This window comes from Dermacentor variabilis, chromosome 1 (assembly GCF_050947875.1).
Source record: "Dermacentor variabilis isolate Ectoservices chromosome 1, ASM5094787v1, whole genome shotgun sequence".
NCBI classification, from domain to species: Eukaryota; Metazoa; Arthropoda; class Arachnida; order Ixodida; family Ixodidae; genus Dermacentor; species Dermacentor variabilis.
In genome coordinates this window covers 87,623,942-87,637,908 of record NC_134568.1, presented here as the reverse complement: position 1 = coordinate 87,637,908, position 13,967 = coordinate 87,623,942, and the positions used below count along the sequence as shown (strand labels likewise).

Here is a 13,967-nt window from a genome sequence, read left to right as displayed (position 1 = left end):
AATTTCCTTCTCATGAACAGGGTTTTCTGTGAGTAATTGACCTAGGTAAACATTCTCCTTCACAGTCTCTAGAGGCCGACTGGCTATCCTGAACTCTTGTTCCCTTGCCCTGCTATTTATCATTATCTTTGTCTTCTGCATATTAATCTTCAACCCCACTTTTACGCTCTGTTTAGGTCCTCAATCATTTTTTGTAACTCTTCTGCATTGTTGCTGAATTGAACAATGTCAACGGCAAATCAAAGGTTGCTGAGATAGTCACCGTCGATCCTTGCTCCTGAGCCTTCCCAGTTTAATAGCTTGAATACATCTTCCAAGCACGCAGTGAATAAAATTGGAGAGATTGTGTCTCCCTGTCTGACCCCTTTCTTTATAGGTAGCTTTTCTTGTGTAGAATTAAGGTAGCTGTGGAACCTCTGTAGATATTTTTCAAGGTATTTACATAAGCATTCAGTACTCCTTGAATACGTAATGCCTCTGACTGCTGGTATCTCTACTGAATCAAATGCTTTTTCGTAATCTATGAAAGCCATATAGAAAAGCTTATTGTACTCTGCGGATTTCTCGATAACTTGATTAATGACATGAATGTGATCCATTGTAGAGTATCCCTTCCTGAAGCCAGCTTGTTCCCTTGGTTGACTAAATTCCAGTGTTGCCCTTATTATATTGGAGATTATTTTGGTAAATATTTTATGTAATTCTGGGAGTAAGCTAATGGGCCTATAATTTTTTAGTTCTTTAACGTCGCCCTTTTTGTGGATTAGTATAACGTTTGCATTCTTCCAATTCTCTGGGACCCTTGAAGTCTATAGACACTTCGTAGAGAGAGCCACCAGTTTTTCAAGCGTTATGTCTCCTCCATCTTTGATTAAATCGACTGTTATTCCATTTTCTCCTGCCGCTTTTCTCCGTTTCATGTCTTGCAAGGCCCTTCTAACCTCATCGCTAGTTATGGGAGTCTCTGCAATCTGTTCATTACTGCTTCGAATGGAGGTATCGCGGCTCCTCTGGGTAGTGTACAAGTCAGTACAGAATTCTTCCATTGCTTTTACTATACCTTCGAGATTGCTGATGATATTACCCTGCTTATCTTTAAGTGCATACATCTTGGTTTGTCCAATGCCAAGTTTCCTTCTCACTGATTTCATGCTACGTCCATTTTTTATGGCTTCCTCAGTCTTTCTCACATTATAATTTCGAATATCCCTTATTTTCACCTTGTTATCAGTTTTGACAGTTCCGCAGATTCTATCTTATCTCTTGTGTTGGACACTTTCATTCTTTGTTGTTTCTTTATTAGGTCCTTTGTTACTTGGGAGAGCTTGCCTACTGGTTGCCTTGGTTGCCTTGCACTTCAATTGCTGCCTCTGAAGCCTGCCTAGTTACGGTTTCATTCATTGCCTCTATGTCATCTTCATCTCTCTGTTCTTAGGCTGATTATTTGTTTGGAAGTACCAGCCTAAATTTGTCTGCTTTTACCCTTACTGCCTCTTAGTTTACCTGTTTCTTCTTGACCAATTTTACTCTTTCTCTGTTCAAATTGAGGTGAATCCTAGCTCTCACTAACCTATGATCACTACACTTTACCTTACCTATCATTTCTACATCCTGCACCATGCTGGGATTGGCAGAAAGTATGAAATCAATTTAATTTCTTATTTCACCATTGGGGCTTTTCCAGGTCCACTTTCTGTTGCTACACATCCTGAAAAAGGTGTTCATTATTCTCAGCCTATTCCTTTCTACGAATTCTACCAGCATCTCTCCTCTCGCGTTCCTAGAATCGACGCCGTAGTTGCCAATTGCTTGTTCACCAGCCTGCTTTTTCCCGACTTTGGATTGAAGTCGGCCATTACTACAGTGTACTGAGTTTGCCTTTTTCTCATCGTTAATTCAACATCATAAAACTGATCTACTTCATCGTTATTGTAATGGCATGTTGGAGCGTAGGCTTGTACTACCTTTAATCTATACCTCTTATTAAGTTTGATTACGACTACAGCTACCCTCTCAGTAATGCTGTAGAATTTGTCAATGTCGCATGCTATGTCCTTATGGATTAGGAATCCTACCCTGTATTGCTTCTTATCTGGGAGACCTCTATAGCAGAGGACATGTCCGTTATTCAGCAGTGTATAAGCCTCACCAGTTCTAATCTCACCAAGGCCCATGATATCGCAAACAATATATGATAGTTCCTCAAAAAGACCTGCTAAGGTAGCTTCACTCGACTGAGTTCGGCAGTTAAAGGTTGACAGGGTCAGTTTCCATTGGCGGCCTGTCCGGACCCAGAGATTCATAGCACCCTCTGCTGCGTTACAGGTCTGACTGCCGCCTTGGTCAGGTGCTCCGCAGCTGCTGGGGACTGAGGGTCGTGGGTGAATTGTAGGGATCATTTGGGAGGATATTTCAGAACACATATTTTTCCTAATACGACTGTCACAGAAAATATGCATGCTCTCATTTACTGTTGCTTGGGCCTCCTTAGGGTTACATAAATGAAAATTCTGAACTTAGAAGCCATCTTAATCTTGTTTAAAAACATGAGATCATAATGCTGTTTTTCAATTTTTATTCATATTATGGGAACATGTTTTCTGTATAGATTGAATGGCTTGTAAATTTAAGCCATACCTGTGTGTGCCATTTGTGCCACTGATGTGTGAAATACTTTAGTCAAACTAGTTTGGGGGCTGTGCAGGCATCTGAAGAAGATCTGACCAGTGAGTACATTGAGGAGCGCAATGCACTTATGAAGAAGCTGCACGAGGTGTTGGTGCCCAAAACAAAGAATGGTATGAGCTGTCTTTCATGTGTTTTTGTGCATTGCATCTGCTGGACTTGGCCCTAATCTCTTAAGAATGTGATAGCCTGTGATAGCCTGAAATTTAAATTATTTAAAGTTCTGAATTCACAGTGGTGCAGCTGGTACTCTGAAAATTTGCTTATCTCGAAACTCGGGTTTTATAAATTTTCACTCAGTTTTATGAATTTCATTTAGCAATTGTTTACAGTGAAAGAAGCCTACTTTAAAGGTCCTGAGTCCTAAGTTGCTTTTCTAAGTAAATTTTGGCCCATAGAAAAGCCTAAATAGGTAAGCAAACTGTGTAGTACAAAGAGTATAGTTATTCTATACCAGATGTTTTTTCTCATGTAGAAAACTTAAAAAAAAAAAGCTCATGTCAAGGATTCTGCTGTTTCTCTAATAGGCTAAGTAGCTAGGCGGACATTAGCAGCAAGAAAAATGTTAATGATAATTTTGCTAATTAACTCAAATATGCTAATAATCATCTGAATTACTAATTTTAGGGCACATTAAACTGTACATGTTAAGCACATTAAAACCAAGGAGTAATGAAGTCATGTACACTTTGCAGAAATCCTAAGACTAGCACCACTTTCAAGATATGTGATCTGAAATGTGCAACAAAATATATTTTCCAGTTAATGGTTTTCCAAAAGCATACCTCATGCAGTTTGGGACAATCTTAACTGTGTTGCCAAGGCATTTTTAGGAGATGTTAGGGATGGATATCTCGAAAGGGGTTTTAGTGTTAAGATTTCTGCTAAGCACACATGAATTCACAAGGCCTTGGCTCCAATTTCACAATTACAATATGTGCGCTTAGGTTTGTAAATAAAAAGATAACATATTTTAGATTTAATTAGTGAATATATGGTTGACAATTTTCTTGCAGATAATGTTTCCCTAGCCACGTATCTTATGGTAAAAACAGCTAGAGTCTAGATTTTACTCTTTTTTTTTTTTAGTGTTCCGCATAAAAAGAGCATCTGTATATAAACTTTAGTGAAAGAACATGAAATAAAAAGAAGTTAGGATTTTAGGTATCATGCCTCATTTTAAGCTATCGTTCTGAGTTCTGCACTTTTCGCAAACACTAGCTTTGAGTTTTGTAACCTTCAGGGTGTATAGTGTATTTTTAACTTGCAACAGTACTATAGATCTGCACATTTACCAACTTGATTCAGTAATGTACAAGAAAGTTGTTCTTGTGGTATAGCAGTTTCCACTACAGCTAGAAACTAATTGTAATGAACAAGGCGGAGGCCTTGAAAAGGCAACAAAAGTAGTTGTCCTGTGTAGAGTGTTGTGCTGTGGTAGCATCATGTTTTATAATGGCAGTTGCTTGATGCATTAGCTAAAAGCAACCTGCAACAGTGCAAAAAGGAGGAAATATATTTAAGAATCTTTACATGTACGAGTGGGGCTAATAGTAGTCTGGAAACTTCGCCTGAAATGTCTAAGAACAGGGGCTGACTTGAGATGCACATAATCTGTGTACGGTCATCACACGACTTGGCCGAATGCTAGATAAAGAAAGTTGTGTTTAAGCTTAAAGGACCCCAAACCACATTGACCTCGTAGGTGAGTGAACGGTTTCCCTCTCACCTTCACTACTCTCCCATTGGTGCTCTTTCCTCGCTGCACATCTCTCTGGAAGGAACATTGACGCTATGCAAGTACCAAATGTCGCATTGGCGCTCTTGTTTGAAAACACCATCAACTTCTGGTTACCAGATTCCACTTTTTTTTTTTTTTTTTTGGCTACACACCATTGCCACTGCATATAGTGTAAAACATGTTACGTGACATGAAATAAGTAGATTGTGCACAGCAAGCAAGCAAGACGACAAGGAAGAGCGGGTGAGTGACTACATGGCAAAGACGTGCTAGCTGATACGTTAGAACTGACATCCCGTGCAGATGGAGCAATCGACAGCTTTTACGCTGGTGAGATCATGTGCAAAACCCTGTAGACGTTACAAGAAGAGACTGGAAAAGTTGGAGAGGAGCATGTAATTAGTTTCCTTTTTTTTTGTAGCTTCCCCTCAGTGTATAGCGCAGCCATGTTTACAAAAGGTGATTGTGATGGCATTCCCTACACAATGCATGTATTTACCTAAATGTGTTCTAACATGTCAGAGGTGGTTTAGGGGGACATCACCAGTGCTGTTTAGGGGCCAATCAGTTTTGCTACATCTGTTAGCTACACCTTTATGTTTAAAAATTCTTAGATATATTTTTCTCTCTCTTTCTCAACTGCTGTAGGTTGATTCTTCCTGAATGCATCAAGCAGCCATCACAAAACATGACGCTACTGTCGTATGACATTAGTTAGCAGGAAACACATACTGCATGTGCTTTCCAGCCACCTAGTTTTTGGTCAGGATGATAGCAGTGCTGTTCAAACTGCCAAGATTTATTTGTTCTAGTACTTGTAAATAAATATTGCCTTCCTTATCAGGTACTTTAATGGGTTGGGAACTGCAGGTAACAGCTTGAAACTGGCTTCAATATCTGTGTTAGTAGATTTGATTAACCAACCACTCTTGGGAAAAAGTAATAACACAGTAGTTTTTCGAGCAAAACAGTGTAAATTGTAATATTGCATTGTCATATGTTTTCATAACCTGATCAAGAAGGAGAAGCTCACTGTTTATGATTTCAGTTTCATAGTAATTATCCTTGCATAGTGGTGTTGCCGTGTCCACACACGCTTGTAAATTGCAAGAGTGAATGTTTCTCACTAGCATGCCTACTTTTAAAACTATCAGGAGATGTTGAAAAGAATTCTGGGCCTCTTGAGGATATGGTGAAAGAGATGCTAAACACACAGAAAGAAATCCTTGCTAAAATTTCTGAAATTCAGGTAAAGCAGTTAACCTCAGAGACAGCCATTTCGGTTGTCCAGGAAAGACTGGAATGATCGAATCTAAACCACAGTACGTAGACGACGCCAACACCCGACTTGTTACTGTTGAAGGTTGTGTGAAAAATCTTGATGGTCAATTCCTTCAAATGTCAGAACGAATCGACGATCTCGAAAATCGTTCAAAGCGCAGTAACATTATTGTTAGAGGAATAGAAGAGGCCACACTTTAAACTGAGGAAATACTCCTACGACGTTAATGACAATATGTTTGTAAACATTTTAAAACAAAAGCTTAGCTCTATCGAAAGAATTCATTGGTTGGGCAAGAAGGTCCCAGGAACAAGTCGACCAGTGATACTCCGAGTAGGGGGTACTTCAGGGAAAAATCTGAAATATTTAAAAACTGCTTGGAATTAAAGGGAATGTTAACAGTTGCCGATACACGTACCCGGCTCCTGCAGCCGCGCTTCGTTCGGCTTCGGGTACCGACTGACTCAATTAAAATAAATCTGCATGCTTTAATATCATTAACCTGAATGCAAGAGCGTACTTACCAAACAAGATAGTCTAGAAAGCATTGTAATAGAGCACAGTCCAGATGCAATGGTAATAACAGAAACATGGCTGCATCCGGATGTGACTGATGTCGTAGTAATGCCCCTTGGATATTCCATAATAAGAAAGGATCGGCACACTAGAGGGAGTGGGGTAGCTATAGTTGTGAAAAGCGACATTCCATTTACGGTACCTAATGATCCAAGCAATCTCGAAACAGTCTGGATTAAAACTACCTTGAATGACCGTAATTTGCTAATCAGTGGTGTGTACCGGCCTCCCAACTCCACTGTAGAAGTACTAGAAAACTTGGAAACATTTATGAACTTGCACGTGCGTCCAGATGACAATATATGCCTTGCGGGCGATTTCAATTTGGCTGGAATTGATTGGGCGTCAAATTCTTCAGGAGGAACTGAAGTACGGAGTTGTGATCAGTTATTAAATATTGCATTTAATAATAACCTGACTCAAATTGTGTCTGGCTTGATAAGAGTGGGCACGGAAACTTCAGCGCTTTCAGATCTTGTTTTCGTTTCAAATCGGCTATGTTCTTTTATTATGAGCTGTGACATTGATGATGGTATTTCGGACCATAATATGGTAGTGACGTCTTTAAGTTTGTCTGTGTGTAAACTCCTCCATGCATCAAAAATACCGGTCTTGAATTTTACATTAGCCGAAGATGTATCTATTTTAGATTACCTCGAAGTCTTGTTAGATAAGTTCCTAGTTCATATAAGTTCAGATAAGTTCACCCTGGTGCAAGCGTGGACGACCTATGGAATTTCTTTTCAAACATGGTTGAGCACTGTGTGGAAAGCTTTGTCCCAAAATGTTTAAAAACAACAAAATGAAAAAATCGCTGGATAACCAGAGAGATAATTCATGCAAAAAGAAAGCTAAAACAGAAGCAGAAGGCATCTTCGAAAAATTGGCGGCCAATCGACAAAAGCTGTATTTCTAGTATGAGTTGAGAAGTAAAAGAGCTAACCAAAGAATCTAAAAATAGGTTCTATAATGCCACATTACAATCTTTTCTGAAAAATGCCCCCGGAAAATTTGGGCAGTATGTTAACCCCCCAACTGCCTCTCGTTCGCATGAAACTGGAGGTAGCGCTCTAAAGAAGACACAGGATTTCAACTCTTTCTTCTCATCAGTCTTCACACGCGATAACGACTTCCTGCCCGATTTTACAGATGAATCTGGAAGGCTGCCTTTTCAAGATATAAAAATTGACGAACAGGGTGTATTTAACCTCTTACTCAACATGAATACTAAAAAAAGTATGGGGCCTGATGGAATTCCTAATGAATTTTTACAAAGGTATGCAGAATGGTTTTCTAAATTTCTAACTAATTTTTCAGGCATCTATTAACCAATTTTCCTTTCCCAGCGCATGGAAGCGTGCTAAAGTTATCCCAATTCATAAAATTGGCAGCAAATCAGACGTTAAAAATTATAGGCCAGTCTCCCTCACTAGCACTTGTTAGAAACTACTTGAACGTACAATATCTAAGCAGCTATTTGTCTACCTTGACAACTACCATATCCTAAACAAATGCCAACATGGGTTCCGTCAAGGACTCTCTACAGTGACTCAACTAATAGAGACTGTTTATGATCTCTCATATACAATAAATAACCGAGGCCAAACAGACATAATATTCTTAGATCTGGCCAATGCTTTCGATAAGGTGTTGCACCCAAAGTTTCTATTGAAAATGAAAACTATATTCAAAAACCCTCGCTTATCCGAATAGTTTTCGTCCTACCTAAGCCATAAAAACCAATTTCTCACATGTGAGGGATACCGGTCTTCCTTTTCACCTGTAGAGTCTGAGTACCCCAGGGAAGTGTATTGGGCCCCCTGTTATTTTTATTATTTATCAATGACATGCCGCAAGACATTACAGTTCCCATCAGCCTCTTCGCAGATGATTGCATATTATATAACTGTATTGAATCACCTGCCGATCAGACCGATTTAAATTCAAATTCGCAAAAGGTAAAAAATTGGTGTGACAGCTGGCAAATGGTTTTGAACTCTGAAAAAACTGTTTACATGTCTATCACTAGAAAACAAAGTATTATTGATTACACTTATTCTATTGAAGGTGTCGCGTTAGAGTATCAACATTTAAGTACTTGGGTTTAAAGCTTACCTCGGATTTACGTTGGAATGAACACGTTGATTATGTATCTACTAAGGCCCAGAAAGCCTTGTGGTCACTTGGAAGAAATGTGTATAATGCTTCCCCTGAAGTGAAATGCCTGGTATATAAAGCTTTGATTCGACCAGTTATGGAGTATGCAAAAATTGTGTGGGACCGATACACTTCATTTAATCAGTCTAAGCTGGACAAAATTCAGCGGCTTGCTGCACGATTTATTTTTAACAAATATTGTCGTTCCCATTCTCCTATGCAGTTATGTGAAATTGCTGAACTTCACTCTCTAGAGTCTAGAACTGAGTATGACTGTTTGAAGTTTCTTTTTCTTATTATTCATGGCCATGTTAAAATTGATAAAGATGACTATTTTCACTTCTCTCCTAGTAACTATTTTCGTCATCGCCACAGCATGTATATCCCTCCTCCTACTACTGGCAATGATTGTTTTAAATACAGCTTCTTTCCGAGAGCAATAAAACAATGGAATCTATTAGACTCAATAGTGAAGTCGTCATCTATACGCGACTTTCTCGAAAATGTCAAAAGCACATGTGTACGCATACCATAACTCGGCCAAATGTTAATACTGTAATCACCTGGGTATTGTATTACATGCTGTATTCCCATGGTATTACTATCAGTGCATTCCCCAAAATGTACTTTTATTTTCTTTATCCTATAAATATATTGTTGCTTTGTATTGTCACCTACCACTCCTGGAATAGCCCAAAGTTGGGCTGACAGTATCAATAAATGAAATGAATAATATTGGGAGCAATGAGTTTCTTTACTAGAGGTGGTAATGAGTTAATTATACTCCATATCATGCTTTGAAGGCAACGCAGTGTAAGCTATACAAGTACTAGTGCAATCATAAGTCTGACTCTACGTGTTTCGCCATTGCAGTTGTTTTTTATATGTGAAGCTTTCTACAGAATAGCTACTGTCAGAAATAATGTGAGGAAGACCCAGCTCCAGGAGCGTTGTGTTTTAAGCTGTTCTTTTTTATTTTTATATTGCGTTGCACCCGCTTCATGGCCTGGTGCTCACTTCCTCCTCCTTGATGGGTGCTGCACGTGGAAAGAGTTATGGCCTGAAGCCCGGGCCTGAGGCAAGGGGCGCTACAGAGCTCCCCACCATAGAGCAGAAGCCAGAGGAGCCGTCCAGTAAACATGCTTAGATGCTACCGCCCAGAGTGATGAAGGGATGGAGGCCGGGTTGAGTGGAGGGACCGCGGGTGCAAGAGCAGCGACATAGGAAGGTTTGAGTCTGTCAGCAGCCACAACATCTTCGCGAAAGTTAATGTCCAATGTGAACATCTTAGGCATACGATGGAATACACGGAATCGTCCATTGTAGGCCGAGGTGAGGGGTGCATGCACGGGGTCATGCCGAACGAAGACATGGCTGCAGGAATCCACATCCTGGCTGACAAATACAGACCAGTAGTGTCGGTCAGCAGGAATTACAAGAGCAAGGTCGTGAGACATGATGCACAGCTCCCGGACGTAGGTGGAAGCATCATGGGTGCAAGATGGCGACGACGGTGCGAAGAATTCTCCAGGCAGGCGCAGGGGAACGCCGTAGATGAGTTCAGCCGAAGAGCAACCTTGGTCAGCCTTCAGTGCTGATCGAATGCCCAGAAGGATGAAGGGAAGGTGGACGAGACAACATTCCCTTGGCTGATAAGTGGTGAGGGTAGCCTTCAGTTGTTGATGAAGTCGTTCCACCATGCCATTTGCAGAAGAAGTATGGATGTGTTGAATGCCCAGAATGTTGGCAAGCACGGTGAATAGGGCCGATTGAAACTGGTGGCCTCGGTCGATGTGACGACAGAAGGGCACCCGAAACGTGACACCCAGCCGCTCGTGAAAGCCTTAGCAACCGTCTCTGATGTAGTGTCTGTAATGGGAAGCGCCTCTGGCCATTGGGTGATGCGATCCACACATGTGAGCAGGTAACAGGCCCCACGTGATGACAGGAGAGGGCCGACAATGTCGAGGTGGATGTGGGAAAACCTAGCCTCTGGAGGCCAAAATAGGGTATCATACATGACGGTATGGCAGTGAACTTGAACACACTCGCATTTAAGGCAGATTCGCGCCCAGTGACGGACGCCTGCATTGATGCTAGGCCTAAGGAAGCGAGTTGTAGCTAGCTTCTGGGTTGCACGAATTCCAGGGTGGCTCATGTTGTGCAGTTGATCTGAAATTGCGGGACGAAAAGCCAAAGGCATGAAGGGTCGAGGAACACCAGTGGATGTCTCGCACATCAAGGAGGAAGAAAATGGAAGCGGGCACTCAGTGAAGGACAGGGACATGAATGAGGAATGAAGGCGATGCACCTCAGGGTCGTTGCGCTGGGTAGCTGCTAGCTCCTCTATGTCTACTGGCGGTTCGACTGCCAGGGTATCAGCGGGCCCATGCATGTGACGTAGATCCACTGTGCACTCGGAGATTAAGCACAGTTGGCGGACCTCCCGTGCAGTGTAGTTGCTGGGATTCCGATGAAAGTCAAACGTCAGATGCTTATGGTCTGTGACAACGTGAAAGTCCCGGTCCTCCAGAAAGTGGTGAAATGCTTGATGGCGAGTTGCACTGCAAGGAGTTCTTGACAGAATGTGCTGTATTTAGCTTCAGGTGGCTCCAGTCTCTGTGAGAAAAAACCAAGAGGCTGCCAACCAGATGTGTTGCTCGAGAGCTACAGCGCCTGCCATGCTTGATGCATCGGTGATGAGACGAATCGGGGCATCAGGAACGGTATGTGTGAGCATGGTGGTATCTGCCAGCGCCTTCTTGGCAGTTGCGAAGACAGATGCAGCATCCTCAGTCCACGCAAGTGGCACAGCCGGATCTTTTTTGATAGCCAGTAGGTCGGTCAGAGGCTTCCGAAAATTGGCACACATCGGAAGAAAGGGGCAATGAAAGTTTAGTAGGTCCAGGAATTCTCTGAGTCTTTTTAGTGAAACCGGCAGTGGAAAGTTGAATTGCCTTCACTTTGCTGGCGAGAGGCCTGATATCTTGTGGGGGGACAAAGTGGCCTAAGAACTCAATGGTAGCGACGCCGAAGACGCACTTGTTCGGATTAATGACGAGACCAGATAAAGTCAGTGGAAAAGGGCATGCAGATGAGCTTGCGATGAGATCATCAAGGTAGGCAAACATGATGTAGAAGCCTCGCCTGACCTTGTTAATGGTGTGCTGAAAAGTCTGTGCAGCGTTGCGCAATTCAAAAGGCATCCTCACATACTCGAAGAGGCCGAAAAGGGTGGTAATGGCCGTCTTCGGAATGTGAGCGGGTTCCACAGAAATTTTATGATAAGCTTTCACGAAGTCAATTTTAGAAAAGATAGTGCACCCAGCCAAATTTGATATGAAGTCTTGTATGTGAGGAAGTTAATAGCGGTCTGATAAGGTGTGGGCGTTCAGAGTGCGGTAATCCCCACATGGTCTCCACCCGCCAGGCTCTTTCTTTGGCACCATGTGGAGTTGCGATGCCCAGTTGCTTGAGGAAGGTCGCACAATACCGAGTTCAAGCCTGTGCTCAAACTTGTGGCTAGCGATGGTGAGGCGGTCGTTCTCCAGACAGTCGGTGGGGCTGAGTAAAGACTGAAGGTCCAGTGGTCACGAAGTGGTGAGTGATGGAGTGCTTCATTGGTGACTCTCTGGTGTGCGGCTTCGTAAGATTGGAAAAATCAGCGAGGATTTTTGCATACAGTGCGATTTTTGCAGCTGCGAGAGCTGAAAGCCCCATCGGCAAGGCAGTGCAGAGTACGCCGTTGATGGAGAGGCGCATGTTGAGGTCGATGAGGTGATGAGCATGCACGTCTACCGCAAGGCTGAAGAAACTGAGGAAGTCAGTGCTGAAAACAGCTTGCGAGACATCAGCAAGGATGAAAATTCAATAAAACATACAGCGCAATCCAAGGTTGAGTGTGAGAGACCGTTGGCCATATGTGCGGATGGCGGAGTTCATCGCTTGGAGCGGGCAGGTCTGTTTGTTGCGGCAGTGATCTGCACAAGAGGCGGGTGTGACGTTAACCTGGGCTCCTGTGTCGACAAGGAAGCAAGTGCCACTGATCTTGTCCGAAACGTAGAATAGGCGGCACGTCCTTCGACCGGCACCACTTGCCGCTGTCAGTGGCTGGTCACAACATTTCTCGACCAGGAGCACGGACGGGTGCACTTGTGAGCAGAGGTGCTGAATACGTGGTGGTACGAGCACACAGCCGAAGATGAGCTGTCACGTCACGAGTTCAATCGTTGAAGCTCCGGAGAGCGCGGGGGCACCAGGAAGTGACTGCGGGACCGGAACCTCAACGAAGATTGGCTTGTGAAGGGCGTGAGGTAATCAAGACGTCTGACAAGGGCGTGCAGACAACCCTCTATATTCACAAGTGTAGGGGCTGAGGCAGTAGCTGGAGGCGGAGTTGTAACGGTGCTGAGGCTAGGGGCCCGCGAGTAGTCCACCACTTGGTCAGCCAGTTCAGCGAGTTTGTCTAATGGTGCATCACCTGCAGCCATGAGAAATGGGACCATGTTCTGCTGGAGGTGCTGGAGGAACAACTCACACGGCAGCTTGTCCTGTTGAAAGGCGGGAGACTTCGCCAAGAAGCTGGCGCATGTGTCAAAGGAGCTGTGAAGAGTGACTTTCAGCAAGCTCTGTAGCTGTGAGGAGTTGCTGGAGTCTGCTGTGCTTGGACCCTGACTTGCAGGAAATGATAGCAGCCATCAACATGTCGAAGACATGGATATCGAGTCCTGCATGGTGATAACATCCGCTAAGTCCTCGGCGACGGCCAGAGGGAAGGAGGACACCAGATGTAAGAACTTAGTCTGTTGTCTTGTGATATGCCGAAGATGGTAGTGTGCCTCGACCTGCAGGAGCCAGGTGTTGGGGCTGTTGGGCCAAAATGGTGGCAGGTTGATGTGTTGGAACGCGGCCACTGCAGCACTGCCAGGCCGGGCGACTTCCTGGCCATCGTCACTGGCAGGAAGAGCAGAAGAGCCAGCAGGATCCATGCCGGAGGGTTGGAGCTGCATATTCTTTACCGGGTTTCCAAATCTGTCGGAGCTAGTGCGATGAAGACCCAGCTTCGACAGCGTTGGGTTTTGAACGTTTTTTTTTTTTTAATCGCGATGCACCCGCAGCACGGCCGGGAGCTAACTTCCTCCTCCTTGTTGGGCGTTGCACCCGGAGTGAGTTGTGCCCTGCGGCGTGGACCCGAGGCAAGGGGTGCTACACTACCTTATGTCTTATAACTACAACATGTGGATGTCAGGCGACATTAAATAACTTATTATTTGCGTACTTTCGTGCTTCCAGCATGCGGCATACTACGTTTTGGTCGGAACCGTAGGCAGTATGCTGTAGCCACTGGGTGTAGTAACATGTCACTCTGCTTGTGTGTTGGTAAATAGCTTCACATCTGCAATGCCTTCATATAATAATTCCGTCATATTTTGCGACATAAAAGTATGAGACAATGCTACATTGCAGTACGTGGCTTGTACCTCTTTCTTTTATAGTATGACACTATTCTTTGGTTGCAAATGCAAG

The 13,967-nt window shown here is 43.3% G+C and overlaps 1 protein-coding gene across 2 annotated transcripts in view; it reads left to right on the top strand.

Annotated features, from left to right (window-relative positions):
* The window catches only part of LOC142580196 (uncharacterized), a 215,653-nt gene that overhangs the window by 72,309 nt on the left and 129,377 nt on the right, over positions 1-13,967 (top strand). For both annotated transcript variants that reach the window (XM_075691081.1, XM_075691079.1), the window contains one exon: positions 2,705-2,798. In XM_075691081.1, coding sequence (XP_075547196.1) covers positions 2,705-2,798 — 94 coding nt within the window. The remainder of the gene's footprint in view (positions 1-2,704; positions 2,799-13,967) is intronic.